The 17,532-nt window shown below is 44.7% G+C and overlaps 1 protein-coding gene across 1 annotated transcript in view; it reads right to left on the bottom strand.

Annotated features, from left to right (window-relative positions):
* Positions 1-17,532, bottom strand: part of LOC121002162 (maternal DNA replication licensing factor mcm3) — a 62,946-nt gene that overhangs the window by 40,066 nt on the left and 5,348 nt on the right. Inside the window, exons 3-5 of the mRNA XM_040433501.1 lie at positions 16,382-16,590; positions 409-539; positions 91-329 (exon numbers count right to left, since the gene is read on the bottom strand). Of these exons, the coding sequence (XP_040289435.1) occupies positions 91-329; positions 409-539; positions 16,382-16,590 (579 nt within the window). The remainder of the gene's footprint in view (positions 1-90; positions 330-408; positions 540-16,381; positions 16,591-17,532) is intronic.

The raw sequence follows: 17,532 nt of genomic DNA, 5'->3' as shown, positions 1-17,532 counted from the left end.
AAAGTGACTATGTAGACAACTAGCACACACATCAGAAAGCTTTCTTGATGTACACAAACATAACAAGACACACCTTTATCCCCCTTATACCTGAATGTGCCAGATGTAAATCCGCCCTGCTTAGATGGTAAACAGCGGTATATCCCCACTATCTGGACTCTGTCACCAGGTTTACATTGGTCTACCAGATCATCATCTGCAATGATATCAACAGAACGAGGCAGCTGTCCGGCCGGGGCTCTCTCAGGCATTTCTTGTATGCTCAGAGTTTGATGATCTTTGTACGTGCTCAGCCCGTATTCTGTCTCAAGAGGATTGTTTTCTTCATCCTAAGACATTTTAGAACAGTAATCTTCAGTGACAATACAAAGTAGCAGTACAGCATTCAGGGCACACTACAACACTTACCTTGGTGGGGTAAATTGCACTGGAAGGAAACGCCTCTAGTGTTGTGAGATCAGTATATTTCCTTTCCAAGGTCTTCTTTGTAGCTGGACAGTAATGGACACTACGCATGACCTTAGGTCGGACCAAGGAACCTATAAAGGAAAGCGGTAAAAAGCATTTTAAAATTAAGAGATAAACCAACCATGTGTGCTAAAGACTCGCCATTCAAAGTGTTGTCTGATTTTTTTTGTTATATTTTTGCACTTTAACCTCTTAAGGACACATGACGTGATCGGAACAAGGTGCCTGCTCAAATCATCGAGCAGGCACCTAGGCTAAATGCGCGGGGGGGGTCCCGTGACCCCCCCCCCCCCCATGTCGGCGATCGCATCAAACCGCAGGTCAATACAGACCTGCGGTTTGATGCGCTTTTTGCAGTTTCTGATCCCCGCGGTCAGAAACTTTAATGCCCAAAATATATATATGTTTCACCCCCCCCCCCCCCCCTGCACCCCTGAATAATTTTATGGCGGCGGGAGGTGCAGGGGGAGGGTTGCGGGCGGTGCGGCAGGCGGTGCGCCCGCCTCCCCTTGAATAATCGTTGGTAGTTAGTGGGTATACCAGGGTGTCAGCACATTGCCGACACCCTGGTATAAACGGCTGACATCGGTGATGCAATGTCAGCCGTTTAACCCTTTCCATACCAGGGTCCGTACGGACCGCTGTATGAAAAAGGTTAACAGCTCGGGGAGCTCCCTCCCTCTCCGATCGGGGGGCTGCTGTGCCTTTGCAGCCCCCCGATGAGAGAGAGCTCCCAGACAGCCCCCCCGACAGCCCCGTCCTTACCCTTCCCAGTCTGCTCAGTTGTGGCCACAACTGAGAAGACGGGGAAGGTTCCCATGTCAACAGGACGCCTTCTCAGGCATCCTGCTGTCCATGGTGCTGAACAGATCTGTGCTGAAGGCATAGATCTGTTCAGACAAGGTGTAAGTAAAATACAGTACAATACCCTATATAGTGTATTGTACTGTATTATACAGACATCAGACCCACTGGATCTGGGTAAAAAAAAAAAAAAAGTGAAAAAAAAAAAAGTAAAAATAAAAAAAAACACATTTATCACTGATTAAAAACCAAAAAAATAAAAATTCCCTACACATGTTTGGTATCGCCGCATCCGTAACGACCTGATCTATAAAACGGTCATGTTACTTTACCCGAATGATGAACGCCATAAAAAAATAAAAAAACTATGATGAATCAAACCGTCATCTCACCCCGCAAAAATCATACCCTACCCAAGATAATCGCCCCAAAACTGAAAAAACTATGGCTCTTAGACTGTGGAAACACTAAAACATGATTTTTTTTGTTTCAAAAATGAAATCATTGTGTAAAACGTACATAAATCAAAAAAAGTATACATATTAGGTATCGCCGCGTCCGTATCGACCGGCTCTATAAAAATATCACATGATCTAACCCCTCAGGTAACCACCGTAAAAAAAAAAAAAAAAAAGGTGTAAAAAAAGCCATTTTGTCATCTTAAGTCACAAAAAGTGTAATAGCAAGCGATCAAAAAGTCATATGCACTCCAAAATAGTGCCAGTCATCTCATCCCGCAAAAAATGAGACCCTAATTAAGATAATCGCCCAAAAACTGAAAAAAACTATGGCTCTTAGACTATGGAGACACTAAAACATTTTTTTGTTTACAAAATGAAATCATTGTGTAAAACTTACATAGATAAAAAAGCATACGTATTAGGTATCGCTGCGTCCGTGACAACCTGCTCTATAAAATTACCACATGATCTAACCTGTCAGATGAATGTTGTAAATAAAATAAAAAATAAATTAAAAAAAAGTGCCAAAAAAGCTATTTCTTGTTACCTTCCCTCACAAAAAGTGTAATATAGGAGCAACCAAAAATCATATGTACCCTAAACTAGTACCAACAAAACTGCCACCCTATCCCGTAGTTTCTAAAATGGGGTCACTTTTTTGGAGTTTCTACTCTAGGGGTGCATCAGGGGGGCTTCAAATGGGACATTGTGTCAAAAAAACAGTCCAGCAAAATCTGCCTTCCAAAAACCGTATGGCATTCCTTTCCTTCTGCGCCCTGCCGTGTGCCCGTACAGCAGTTTACGACCACATATGGGGTGTTTCTGTAAACTACAGCATCAGGGCCATAAATAATGAGCTTTGTTTGGCTGTTAACCCTTGCTTTGTAACTGGAAAAAAAATCAAATATTAAAATGGAAAATCTGCCAAAAAAGTGAAATTTTGAAATTGTATCTCTATTTTCCATTAAATCTTGTGCAACACCTAAAGGGTTAACAAAGTTTGTAAAATCAGTTTTGAATACCTTGAGGGGTGTAGTTTCTTAGATGGGGTCACTTTTATGGAGTTTCTACTCTAGGGGTGCATCAGGGGGGCTTCAAATGGGACATGGTGTAAATAAACCAGTCCAGCAAAATCTGCCTTCCAAAAACCAAACGGTGCACCTTTCACTCTAGGCCCCGCTGTGTGGCCGTACAGTAGTTTACGGCCACATATGGGGTGTTTATGTAAACAGCAGTGTCAGGGCAATAAAGATACAGTCTTGTTTGGCTGTTAACCCTTGCTTTGTTAGTGGGAAAAAAAATGGGTTAAAATGGAAAATTAGGCAAAAAAAAAGAAATTCTCAAATTTCATTCCCATTTGCGAATAACTCTTGTGCAACACCTAAAGGGTTAACGAAGTTTGTAAAATCAGTCTTGAATACCTTGAGGGGTGTAGTTTATAGAATGGGGTCATTTTTGGGTGGTTTCTATTATGTAAGCCTTGTAAAGTGACTTCAGACCTGTAGTGGTCCCTAAAAATTTGATTTCTGAAAAATTTCAAGATTTGCTTTTAAACTTCTAAGCCTTGTAACATCCCCAAAAAATAAAATATCATTCCCAAAATAATTCAAACATGAAGATGACATATGGGGAATGTAAAGTCATCACAATTTTTGGGGGCATTACTATGTAATACAGAAGTAGAGAAACAAACTTTGAAATTTGCAAATTTTTCCAAATTTTGGGTAAATTTGGTATTTTTTTTATGCAAAAAAATAAAAAATTTTGACTTCATTTTTCAAGTGTCATGAAGTACAATATGTGACGAAAAAACAATCTCAGAACGGCCTGGATAAGTCAAAGTTTTAAAGTTATGAGCACTTAAAAGTGACACTGGTCAGATTTGAAAAAAATTGCCTGGTCCTTAAGGTGAAATAAGGCTGTGTCCCTAAGGGGTTAAGGCTGGTTTCACACGAGCGAGTTCCACACACTGGACTCGCATAGTGCGTCATGGAGAGCTCCCATACTGACCTCCCAGCACTGACAGGGTTGCATAGCATTATATTGATTAATAATGCTATGTAACCCTTAGGTCTTTTTCACACAAGCAGATCCCGTACGTGGAATCCACTGCGTGAAAGAGCCAAGCCCCGTTCCGGACAGCAGAGACACAGAGAATTAACATGATTGATAATGCTCTTTGCCTCTCTGATCTTTTTACTACAAAATCACAATGACAACTTTATGGCAAAGAGCATAATCATGTCTCTCCGTGTCTCTGCTGTCCGGAACAGGGCTTGTCTTTCACGCAGTGGATTACCCGCACGGCATCCACTCGTGTGAAAAGCCGGAATTAGACTTACCGGTAATTCAGTTTCCACGAAATCACCACAACGAGATTGACCCCCGACCTCTGTAGGGGCAGGAACAGAGAGTGTTTAAATCTCCCGCTCCCACCACCAGCACCAGTGTGTCCAAAATTAAAGAGACAGAAACAAAGGTGGTGAGAAAAAAAATAAATAATAAGTCAAGGGGATATTACTTCATAACCTCCAAGCTCAGGAACAAATTTAGGGTAGGGAATATATGTGCTGTCGTGGTGATTTCGTGGAAACTGAATTACTGGTAAGTCTAATTCCAGCTTTCCACCTCATCACCACGAAGAGATATAAAAAAAATTATAAACTAGGGGGGGGGGGGGGCGACCGCCTGGAGGACTTTACGTCCAAAAGACAAGTCTGAACTACTAGATAAGTCTAGTCTATAGTGCTTCATAAAAGGTCTGAATGCTGAACCATGTGGCAGCTTTACAGATGTCCTCTAGAGAAGCTTCGGCCCTCTCGGTCTGGGAAGAGGACATAGCTCGGGTAGAGTGGGCTCTTAGGTTTGAGGGACAAGGTAGGCCCTGGATTTCATAAAGAGAAATAGAATCCCTAATCCATCGTGCTAGAGAAGACTTGGAGGCTTTTAGACCCTTATTCTTACCTGAAAATGAGACCAACAGGTTATTGGTTTTACGGAATTCTTTTGTAACCTCAAGGTACCGTAAAACTGAGTGTCTCACATCTAGTGAATGGAAACTAGATTCTCTACTGTTAGAGGGATTACTACAAAAAGGCAAAATTATCTCCTGGTTTTGGTGGAAATCGGATACCATTTTAGGAAGAAAACCAGGATCTAGCCTAAGAATGATTCTATCATCGGTGATACGGAGATGGGGTTCTTGTATTGATAGGGCTTGAATTTCACCTAGCCTTCTTGCGGATGTGATGGCAACAAGAAAAGCGTTTTTTAGAGATAGGTGCTTAATGGAACAATCTGACAGGGGCAAGTGTCAGGCCTGTGAGCACTGTATTTAGGTCCCAGGTAGGGATCCGGGATTTTAGAGAAGGACGGAGCCGAGAAGCTGCTTTCATAAATCTTCAGGGCAGGGTTACCGATCCAGGAGCAAAACCTCTTCCAAATTTTCAGATATATCGAAAAGGTTACCTTTCTACTTGCTTTCAGGGTAGAGATTACCCGATCAGAGAGACCTTGTGATTTCAACATCTGGACCTCAGGATCCAGGCTGATAATTTGAGGAAACCCGGGTTTTGGTGTAAGATTGGCCCCTGGTAAAGTAGGTCCCTCCTGGATGGGAGAGGCCACGGGTTCTCTACTGATAGGTTCTTTAAGGAAGGGAACCAGCTCCTCTTCGGCCAATAAGGGGCTATTAATATTAAGGTTGTATCTTCTTGGTTGAGCTTCTGGATTATCTTGGGAAGTAGAGGCAGGGGTGGGAATGCATAACAGAGGTTCCAATTCCACCGTATCGTGAGTGCGTCCAGGGATTTTCTTGTGGATTTAGGGAACAGAACGTTGGTACCTTTGTGTTCTTCTTTGAGGCGAACAAGTCTATTTGAGGGGTGCCCTATCTGTCTATTAGCATCTGGAACACGTCCTGGTTCAGAGACCATTCGGTGTGGTCTATTAGCTGTCGACTGAGGTAGTCTGCTTCCACATTTAGTGCTCCCTTCAGGTGAATCGCAGAGATGGATCTTACGTGGGACTCTACCCAATTGAAGATCTTCCCTGCCACGAACATCAGCTTTCCTGATCTTGTCCCTCCTTGGTGAGAAAGGTACAGTACTGTTGTAGTGTTGTCGGAAAGGACCTTCACATGCAGGCCCTCGAGTAGGTCCTCTGCTGTCTAATTTTTTCCAAACCGCTTTCAGCTCTCTGAAGTTGGAGGATTGAGAGCAAGTTGTTGGCGGCCAGGAACCCTGGAAATAATGATCCCCCAATTTCGCTCCACATCCTTTTTTGCTTGCGTCTGTTAGGACTTAGATGTAGGGAGTCTTCTCCCAAGGAACTCCTAAGGACAGGTTGTTTGCACTCGTCTACCAGTCAAGGGAGGCTTTTATAGTTCAACGTTTTTTATTGAAATTTTTCACATAATAATCAGCAAAGTATGTCAATGCATTGACAGTTTGAGATGGACGCAGCCACCAGAGACAAGAATATTTCCATAGGTAAGGTCTCCATTCTCATGGAGTATTTGCATACAAACATAAGCAACAAATATTAAACAAAAGCCACAGATATAACCACATATCGAACACAGGTCTGTCCATTCAGAAAGCTCATCTACAGGAAGGACCTATCCGAAAAAAGGTCTCTAAAATATACATCCATCCACTACTCTCTCATATGAGCCGTGTGTGTAAGGGCCAACTACTGGGAAAATTTCGGGTGGGCTAACCAGGGGTTCCAGTTATGACTATATTTCCCGGGGGGGGGGGGGGGGGGGGAGTATGGAAGCTGGAATCATCTTCTCATATCAACATGGTGTTTAGTTCAGCTATCACTTCTGAGAAGTCTGGGGGGAGCATTTTCTTCCAGTGACGGGTTATGACCAGTTTGGCGCTAAGTAAGATATGTCCTGCTATGGGCCTATATGTCAGGCATATACTCCTAATGCCCAGGAACAAGAGAGCAAGTTCCGGGGAGGGGGGGGGGGGGGGTGTTGTGGCCAGTTATTTCCCCCAACAATGCAAACGCTTGTTTCCAGAAGTCAGTGATAACTGGGCATGTCCATAGAATATGGAACAAAGAGCCTATATTTCCACATCCCCTCCAACATAGGGGAGAAGATGTAGGGTAGATGATATGTAGTCGTTTGGGAGTAAAGTACCAATTTAAAAAAGTCTTAACCCCAGCCTCATAGTGAGTGACACATTTAAAGGTAGAAGTCAAGAAGCCTATTGCGGAGGACCAGTCTTCCTCAGAAAAAGTTTTGCCCAGCTCTCGTTCCCACCTCTGGAAAGGTTTGGATTTAGCAAATTCTGATTTATTTCCCATGAACTCATATATACGGCCTGTTGCTCCTTTTTTCAGTAAACTCTGGGTGCAATAGAGTTGAAGTATCCCTGCATGCGTGGAGGGGGGTTTAGTGATAACAGATGTCAGTAGATGTTTAATTCTGAGATAGTTGAAGATCTCCCTAGTTGGAAGCTGGAACTTCTGTTGAACAGAGGTGAACGGGAGAACCCCCTCAGGGCAAATGAGCTGGGAGACCCTCTCTATACCTTGATCCCGCCAGTTGCGAAGATTGATATTCCCCACTAACCCTTCTAGAGAGCGAGTATCCAAATGAGAGGTCAGGGCACTAGTAGAATCAGCGTATGTGTTGTGAAAGTGTAGCCAGAGCTTCCCTACATGTCGCACCATCTGCAGGGAGACACTAAGGGCCTTCCCGCTCCATATTATACTAATCAGCAAATCTCTTAAGGAGCCCTCTTTTGTTGAATGAGACTCAATTTGGTGCCAGGCTTTGCTACAATGATTGTTCCACCATTCCCTAGCAAGTGACAAACTGATAGCGCTATGATAGTCTCTAATGCAGGGTAAACCCAGCCCTCCGGCTTTTTTCCGTAGGCATAACTGTTTTTGGGCAATCCTGGGTTTAGACGATTTCCAAACGTACTTAGACAAAATCTCCTGCGCTTTTCGAAAGAATGCATCAGGGATTGGAATAGGAAGAGCTCTAAATATATAGATTAGTTTTGGCAATGTCATCATCTGAAATGCCGCTATCCTACCAACCCATGATATCTCCTTCATGGAGAAATGAGTAAAGTCAGATGACATAGTATCAAGGAGAGGTACATAATTCTGCTTATATAAGTGGGAGCAGGGATATGTCAGTTTGATTCCCAAATATGAAAGCTCCAATTCCTGCCAATCCAAGGAAAAGCGAGACTTTAACACCTCAGTGTCATGATGTGGGATATTAAGTAACAGGGCTTGGGATTTAGAATTGTTAATTTTATAATAGGAAAGCTTGCCAAAATGTGCAATTATGTCAAAGGCTGAGCTTAATGACTGAAGGGGATTCGATAGAGTGAGGATAATGTCGTCAGCATATAACGATATTCTATGGTCCCTTCCTCCAACATCCACACCATGAATGAGGGGAGCTCTCCTAATATTTTGAGCTAAAGGTTCCAAGGCCAAAATGAACAGGAGGGGCGATAAAGGGCAACCTTGGCGTGACCCATTGGTGATCTGGAAGGACGCGGACAATACCCCAGCCATGGGGGATGTGTATAAGCTGTGGAAAGCGTTCAGTATCCTTCCCTGAAAGCCCATCCTACTAAGAACCGAGAATGCAAACGACCAGTGTAGCCGGTCGAATGCCTTCTCGGCATCTAGGGTCACCGCTAACATTGGAAGGTTATTTTGCTCCGCGTAATCAAACAAGTCAATCATCCTTCTGGTATTATCTGAAGATACACAACCCCTAACAAACCCAGTTTGGTCCTCTTTAAATCAAGGAGGGGAGGATGACTGACAATCTGTTGGCTATTAACTTGGCAAAAATTTTAATATCCGAATTCAATAGCGAGATTGGTCTAAAATTTTGAGGGGTATCTGGGGGCTTCCCAGGTTTTGGTAATGTAACTATAAGGGCTGTAAGCATCTCTGGTGGAAATGGGGTTCCTTCAAGAGCGCGGTTAAAAATGTCTAGAAAGTGGGGGGACAGTACGGGGAGGAAGTGTTTGTAATATTCATTAGACAAGCCGTCTGGGCCAGGAGATTTATTCAATGGGAGAGTTGCTATTATTCTTTGAAGTTCCATTGACGTGAGAGGAGCGTTTAATGAATGAAGCTGGTCGGTAGATAGGGTGGGCAGGTCTGACTGAGTTAGGAAGTTCTCCACCAATTCAGGGTAGTTATCAGGCAAAACGACCGTATCTTTAAGATTATAAAGGCTGTGGTAATAAGAACGGAACTGTTCCGCGATATCTCTGGGGTCTAATAGTTTTGCTTTGGAGGACGGGTGAATGAGAAATGGGATTTTAGATTTGATCTGTTGGGCTTTAAGTTGATTGGCCAGTAGCTTGCCAGCCTTGTTACCCCGGATATAATATCTCGACTTTAGTCTGAGTAGGGATCTAGAATAATCACGTGCCTTGAGACTACACAATTTGTCCCTCTCTACCCTCAGTAGGGAAGATATATGAGCTGTAGGAGATATCTTATTCCGATTCTCAAGCTCTGCGACCGATTTAAGCAGCTGAGAAATTTCCATTTCCCTGACTCTCCTTAGTTTACATTTCAATCTGATCAATGAGCCTCGGATGAACGCTTTATGAGTTTGCCATAGGATATATTTATCCGTGACAGATCCGTCATTGAAGGAGAAAAACTCCCGCAGTTCAGCAGATAACTCCCTAATAGTTTCTGGGTTGGAGAATAAGTATGTGTCATTACGCCAAATGGGAGCGCGTGGGAATTGAAATTGGTCCTCTAGTGTCAATGTTATTGGGGCATGGTCAGACCATTGAATGAGTCCAATATCTGTCGATATTGTGTGCATCAAGGTAGCTTGATCTACAAAGAACATGTCAATGCGTGAGTATGAGAGGTGAGGAGCAGAAAAGAAAGTATAATCCCTCTCCATGCTATGTTGAGCTCTCCACACATCAATGAGACCCTCCGTGTGTAACAGAGAGGCAACGCCGCCCCCCGAACGCCGGGTTAAGCTAGTGGAGTCCAACGACCGGTCCATCACCGAATTAAAGTCCCCACAGATAATCACCTTCCCTTGTTTCAGTGAATTGAGCTGTTTCAGTATTTTCCGCAGGAAGGGGATTTGGTGTTCATTAGGTGCATACACATTAACTATGGTATATATGATGTTATTGATAGAACATACCAAAATGATGTACCGGCCGTTGGAGTCCACTTTTGAGAAAATGGTGTTGAATGCCACTGAACTCCTAACAGCTATGAACACTCCTCTGGACTTCTTACTGAAATGAGAATGTAGTACATGGGGGAAAAGTCGGTTATGAATACGTTTAGCATCTTCCTGCAGCAAGTGAGTCTCCTGGATGCAAATAAGGTCCGCTCCAGCTTTGGTTGCCTCTCTCCAAACATATGATCTTTTCTGAGGACAGTTAAGTCCTTTGGCATTAAGTGATAAAATTTTGAGACCCATATGAGTGGAGAGGAACCAGAATCTGTACGGATAGACAGACTATCAAGAATTATTTAACTACAGTAACAGACAATTGCCTAACAATAAGCTAGATGTACAGAAGGCTGTAAATATATACTCTAGATGACAAGTTGGTGAAAGTGGTAAGAAAAAAACAACGGGAAAAGGAAAAAATGAAAAAAATAATACAACTCCAGACGATCAACCCGTCTGTGCAGTATAGGTGGCGTAAGTCCTCTGGTGAAGCTGAGAGGGGTCTTGACTACGTTAAATGCACAAACATAGTGACAGCACCTAAATAAAAAGGTTAGTTATCAGACCCATATTGTACAATGCGAAGATATCTCCACCTCTCCTAGGCGCTTGTACTTTAAGGTTAAGTATGAAGAACAGTTCCTTTATTTTCAGCCTGGATCCGGGTTAGACCAGTAAGGAAATTAGCAATCCTGTGTTCCAGACACAGACATTTGATCGTCTCTTCTGTGGGTCCCTCATTTTTCCATCTGAAGGGGAATGTCCCATGTTGATAGTAGCTCTCTTCCATCAGTAACTGATTTCACCACATGGGTTTTTCCATCTTTGCGGATCAGCAATTTTTGCGGGTATCCCCATTTATATTGAATGTCATTGTCCCTAAGGGCAAGGGTGACCGGCTGCAATTCCCTCCTTTGCCTCAAAGTCGCCATAGAGAGGTCAGCAAAGAGCCTGACTGTCTGGAAGGGAGCAGGGAGTTTGTCGCAATTCCTAGCCGCCATCATTAGGGCCTCTTTAGTATGGAAGAAGTGGATCCTGGCTAGTGTGTCCCTTGGGATATCTGCATTGAGGTGAGGCGGCTTTGGGATCCTATGTGCCCTGTCAATTATCATGTCAGGGATAGGGATTTTCGGTAGCAATGCTTTAATAAGGTTCTTGAGGTAGGGCTGTAAATCTCGGGGTGCTACATCTTCCGGAATGCCCCTGAAGTTAACATTGTTCCTTCTGGAACGATCCTCCAGATCTGCCAATTTGCCCTTAATCTCCATTTCATCCGCCAGATCGTTGTGGGCGTCAATAATGTTATTCTGTGAGGTGGCAAAATCAGCCATCTTACTCTCCACATGCAGTATTTTATCTGCAGACTCTTTAACTTTGGCCGCCAGAGGGTTAATGATTCCCTCCATATCTGTACGCAGGGACTGGTGCAAAGCTAAGAGCATATTCTTAATGGAGTCCTCACACAGGGGTTTATCAGAGGTCTGATATGCAATAATGGCGGGGGTCTCCACCGCTTGTGACCATGGCCCCTTACTGACCTCAAGAGAGCATGACTGGTCCAGGCGCGGCTTCTGCTTCTGGGGGCTACAAGAAGGTGAGAGCCCGATGTTATTAGCCGCAGCGCCATTTTGTGCAGCCGTGATGCCCGGATCAATCGGAGTCGGCGGTAGTGAAGGGAACTCTGCTTCAGTCAAGGAGAAGACTTCGGGCTCCGATGGGGGTGAAGAAGACCTGGAGGCGCTTATCGGCGATGTATTACTCTGAGGAGACGAGGCAAGTCTGCCGGCGCGGGAACATGCGCCATCTTTGGCTAGGCCCCGTTCCAGGAAGCCGTCCAGGTTGCCGCTCTGCAGCCTGTGAAGCTGCCGTTTGGATTTTCCCATCTTGTTCAGGAGCGTGCCCCAGTCCTGTCGCAGGTAGGGAACTAGAGATGGCAGTGTTCGTGGCTCTAGGGAGCTTCTCTGTAGTCGCTGAGGTGCAGGAGCAGATAGATCAAGCGACCATTCCTCTAAGCGGCCAAGCCACGCCCCTCAAGGGAGGCTTTTACTGTTGGAGGGATAAGCACCTTGTGATTTAAAGAATCCTGCTGCCTGTTCCAGATTCGGAGAATCCATGACTGGAGGGATCGGAAGTGCGACTGACTCCAGGGGACAGAAGGAATGCAAGACGAGAGGAGACCCAGAAGGCTCATGGCTTCCCTTATGGGACAAGACCTCCTGTTCTGAAACAGTCAGATCTTTAAATGAAAGTTTCTGATCTTGTCTGATGGGAGGAATGTATGTTGAACCCGGGAATCCAGGATGACCCCTAGAAACTGGATTGTGCTGGAAGGTCAAAAATTTGATTTCTTCTGATTCACCAACCACCCTAGATCCTGAATGAGAGACAGGAAGGTTACTAGGTCTGTTTTGAGCTGGCTCTCTCCTGTGTCTCAGGAAGGCCACCATCTTGACCACCAGTTTCGTGAAGACTCTGGGAGCAGATGATATCCCAAAGGGAAGGGCCGTAAACTGGAAGTGAAGGGTTACTCCCCTGTGATCTTGAATGACTAATCTTAGAAACTTCTGAAAATCCAGATGGATTGGGACGTGATAGTAAGCGTCCCGTAGGTCTACTGTACACATCAGAGCGTTTCTCCTTATTAATAGTATCAGGGATTTTAGGGATTCAATCATGAATTTTCAATATACTATAAACCTGTTCAGGGTCTTTAGATTTATGATGGTGCAAAATGAACCTTCTTTCTTTTCTACCAGGAAGAGATTCGAGTAGAACCCCTGTCCTAGCTGTGTTTATGGCACCTGGATTACCACTTCCATATCTAGAAGGTTCTGAATCCCCTGCAGGATCTTCTTGCGTACATTGAAGGAGCTCAGGTTGGTTACAATGAAGCGGTCTGGGGGAGAGGAAGAAAATTCGATCTGGTATCCGAATTTTATGATGTCCCAGACCCAAGGGTTCGGAGTAATGGACTCCCAAGGAGCCAGAAAATTCTTCAATCTCCCCCCGAGTTTGGAGTCATTGTCAGAAGATTTGTTCTGGGAAGAGGGAGGGGTACCTCTCCCCCTGCCCCCTTTCGGGTAGCTCTAACGCCCCGACTTTCCTTTATCCCTATAGGGCCTATTCTGGCTAGTGGGGGCACGAAAGGGATATTTTCTTTTATAGGGTCGTTCCTCCGGGAAGCCCTTTTTCTTATCCGCTGCTTTCTCTGAAATACGGTCTAATACAGGACCGAAGACGTATTCCCCGAGAACGGGATGGAGCACAACTTCATCTTTAAGGTGTTATCCCCTGACCAGCATTTCATCCACAGAGCCCGGCGGGCCAAGTTGGAGAGGCCGGCGTCTTTAGCAGCGAATCTGACAGATTCTGCCGAGGCATCTGCCATGAATGCCGTGGCGGATTTTAGTAAGGGTAAGGACCTTAAGATCTCTTCTCTAGTGGTGTTGTCCCTAATATGAGACTCCAAGTCATTCAACCACAAACCCATAGACCTTGCCACCGAGGTGGCAGCAATATTAGATTTTAGGTTAAACATAGCAGCCTCCCAAGATTTCTTTAACAGACTATCCGCCTTCCTGTCCATGGGGTTGCGTAACTGGTAGGCATCCTCAAAGGGCAAGGCAGTCTTTTTATTAACTTTTGCTACTTGTACATCAATTTTAGGTGTTTCATTGAAAATTTTACATTCATTTGGATCGAACAACAGACGATTCCTGAAGGACTTAGACACTCCCACGCGTTTCTCGGGATTTGACCACTCATCGAGCACCATATCGCGTATATTTTCGTTAATCGGGAAGACCCGGGTCTTCTTAACACGAAGTCTCCCGAACATCTCGTCCTGCACAGAGTGAGCTTTTGGAGCTTCTTCCACCCCCATAGTGGCTCTGACTGCCCTCGTCCGAGGAGAAACAAAATCTTCGGTCAGATTCGGAAATTTCTATATCAGAGGAAGCCTCCTCATCCTCCCAGGGTCTGGAGGATGAAGCGTTTTCTGCAACCTCTTCCGAATCCGAGGAAGAAAAAGACGGCCTTCTCTGTCTTTTAGATGGAGGTAGGTCCCTGGGTAAGGAGGAGAGCTGGGATAAGGAGGATTTTAATTCCTCATGTATCATAGATCTAAGCTCCTCAATTAAGGAAGGCTGTTCTTCTCGTATAACGCTAGAGATACAATCTTTACATAATCTCTTGCGGTAATCGTCCGGAAGTCGCTTAAAACAGGATACACATTTAGCAGGCTTCCTGACTTTCTTCGGGGCCTCCTTAGGGACCTGGGGAAGGGGGGGGGGGGGGGAATAGCCCCAATCAGGCTAGCTGAACACATACATATATAGAAAGTATGTAAGCCCCAAGCCTGAAGAGTGGAGGAGGAGGATGAATGACAGGTAACCTGAAAACAGTGCAGACACAGTTAACAGGGCAATAGCGCTTTCCCCACAGGGGAACTTACGGCAGGCGGAACAGAGGGGTCTCCTAGGGAGCGGGGTTCCGCAGACATGTCGGCACACACAACGGCTGTTGCTCGGCACTTCCATGTGCTGTGCCGATGTTTTGAAGGAGACGCATCCTAAATACGTCACTTCCTCTGTCCACCGGAAGTGACGTCTGCCGCATACCTGAAGTGCTGCGGCGCGCAGCCCAGCTACAGCCGTAGGAGGCCCGGCAGGAGATCGCGAGCCGAGGAGCAGGCTCACGTATAGTAACGGAGCGAGGCCTCCCACATCACCCCCTGCCCAGCATTAGTACAGAGACCGCAGGAGGGCAGGGGAACACCAGGTAACCAGAGGTGTTTTGGAATGACATCAGTAGGGAGACTCTCTGCCCCTGTCCTCTGTAGGGACAGGAAACACTGGTGCTGGGAGGACAGGGGGGATTTAAACCCTCTCTCTGTTCCTGCCCCTACAGAGGTCAGGGGTCAATCTCCTTGTGGTGATTAGGTGGAAAGAGCCCTTACAGTTCTGGAATGTAATGGATAACACTGACATAATGCGGTCAGTGTTTTCCAATTTATTCCAGACCTCTAAGGTTTACACACCATCATAAATCAATATACTGTTATGCAATCCAGTCAGTGCTGGGAGGTCAGGACGGGAGCTGCCTGATACTCCTGCTGCGAGTCCAATTCTGTGTCAAACAGATCCAAAACTTTTTTAGGGGATTTTACTTACACAGATCGAATCAGTTTCCATGTATTTTATAATAAGTCTACCCCTCAATGCACATGACTATTTGAACTTTCTTTGTGGGCCTGCTTTGCACCTCACAATTTAAAAGAGTTTCTCCCAATAAACACTTGTATTCCACATGAACTATAAAACCATGATCAGCAGAGGTCCAAGTGCCGAGACCCATGCAGAGAAACCATAGTTCATTTTATTTTAGTAGTTCTTTGGAGCTCACTTTTCAAAAGGACCCGTTACTTCTCCCGACATGTCTGTTTTAGAAACTACTACACCTCCCTTGTAATATTTATGGAGCATCTATTCTTATGACTGTATGTTATGCAAGTTATGAATGAATTGCCAGCATTTTGCAATGAAGATCCAGATTGATGTTACCAGTTGGTGATGTGTCCCTGCACACTAACAATGGCAGCACTGATTGGATAGTGTCAAATTGTACAGGGACACTCCCAACTGGTAACACCCATCTGGACCTTCTTTAGAACTGCTATCAATTTAATCATAAGTTGTACAAGGAATAATAATGGAATGGCACATCATAGAGTCATAAGAATAAAGGCTCCAGAATTGTTATTACACAGGGATGCAAGTAGCTGCTAAAATAGACATGTCAGGAGAGGTGACAGGTCCTCTTTAAGAGAAAATCAAAAGACAAGTTCAGCTCACCAATGTTGCTTCACCCAGACCGCTAGGTGCATGGAAATCCCGAGTGGAGCAGGTGAAAATGTAAGAAAGCGATCCAGCACTACCTTCTGATAAAATGACACCATGCAGCATTGCCTGGCCGTCAGACATGCGTTGTTGCGCTACATAGTGTCATTTTATCTCTTCAATGAAGCCTGTGGACTTTATCAAGAAGCTGTAGTGCTGGATCGCTTCATCTTGCATGCTCTTTACGACATGTTACAGATGACCTATAGAAGATTGTTTGAGGAGCGCTGTTGAAAAAGGGATTTTCTCCATTGGTCATACTAGAATCAGGACCAATTTCTCCTCAGTTATTTAGCAAATGGAAACTACCTCAAAGGAGTTTTTAGACTTTGAATCAACATGGTTGGGTGAACTTCCCAACTGTGACTAGGTTTTTATACAGATCCACATACTTCACTATCTGTCAGATTACAATGTGGCTCCAATGTAAGGATATACACAAGAATAGAGTGTTCTACTGGCACCACCACTAACAGTATGAATGTCAATACACTGTCTAATTTCCCCCAAATAGTAAAATAAGCTGCATTTACATTTTGTAACGATTCCTTCAACACAGACCAGATTTCCCAAGAAACCTGCGATCAGAGAGCGAGGGGAGACATGCTTAGCTCCAAAACTGCCTTCAAATCCAACGCTGAACTCTTCAAACTGCTTGGCATATGTAGCATCAATGGAAGCTACCAAATCCTTTAAGGCTCTTTGAAATGCAACGACCTCCAAAAAGGCATTACTCAGCAATCTGCAATGAGGACACCAGTTAATTGCAAAGCATCACAGAAACGGATAACATCAATCTTCATGCTAGTATCCAGACATACGCTCTTCTCTGAGGTCTGGCTGATTTAGTCATTGAACACTCAAAACTGACAATTAGCACAGTCAGAAGTTACACAAGATTTTAGGAACGCCATGCACACAAAGCTGCTGAAAGTCCTCTGTTTGCTGCATTCATTATGAAGCACTAGGCAAGGCCTATACGGCGACACTGGCTGCGCGACCAGGATCGCTGAGCAGCAGTGATCCCATAGAACTGAATAGGATGACCACGGCAACACGGCTGGATTTTTTGAGACCGACGTGGCGATCCCATTCATTTCTATGGAATCACCGCTGCTCAACGATCCTGGCCGTGACAGGTGTCGCCGTGTAGCCCTTGCCTTACTGCAATGCTCCAGTCTGAAAGAACCATGGTAGTATACTGCAGTAAGCTGAACTGTTGGACCTGATGAAGGGAGAAGTACACTCTAAACGTATTCCTATTTTACTGGCTGTGTGGTTGAAATGTCTTATTACATTCTTTCTATTGGATCCCTACTGTAAAGCTGGCCACAGATTCAAGGTATGTTCACAAGTGGAGAGTCCATTGAGGGTTTTGACTCTGCAAATCTGCAGCATTGCACAGTGGCAACGAATTAGATGAGTTTAAAAATAAATTATGTGCACACAACCTGACATGTGGTGCAGATTTTGAATGGGTTTTCTGAAATTTTCCTATTGATGGCCTTTCCTGCTGATAGGTCATCAATAGGAGATCGGAGGGGGTACACATGCATGTCAGCTGTATGAAGATATGAAGAGGCAGTGGCACTCCGTGACTTCCTAGGCCATGTGACGTTGTGTTCATGTGAATGGGGATGAGCTACAATACCAAGCACAGCCACTATCCAATGGTAAGCTGCAA

The sequence above is a fragment of the Bufo bufo genome, chromosome 5 (assembly GCF_905171765.1).
Source record: "Bufo bufo chromosome 5, aBufBuf1.1, whole genome shotgun sequence".
In the NCBI taxonomy this organism is placed as follows: domain Eukaryota; kingdom Metazoa; phylum Chordata; class Amphibia; order Anura; family Bufonidae; genus Bufo; species Bufo bufo.
This window is presented reverse-complemented; position numbering and strand designations above follow the sequence as displayed.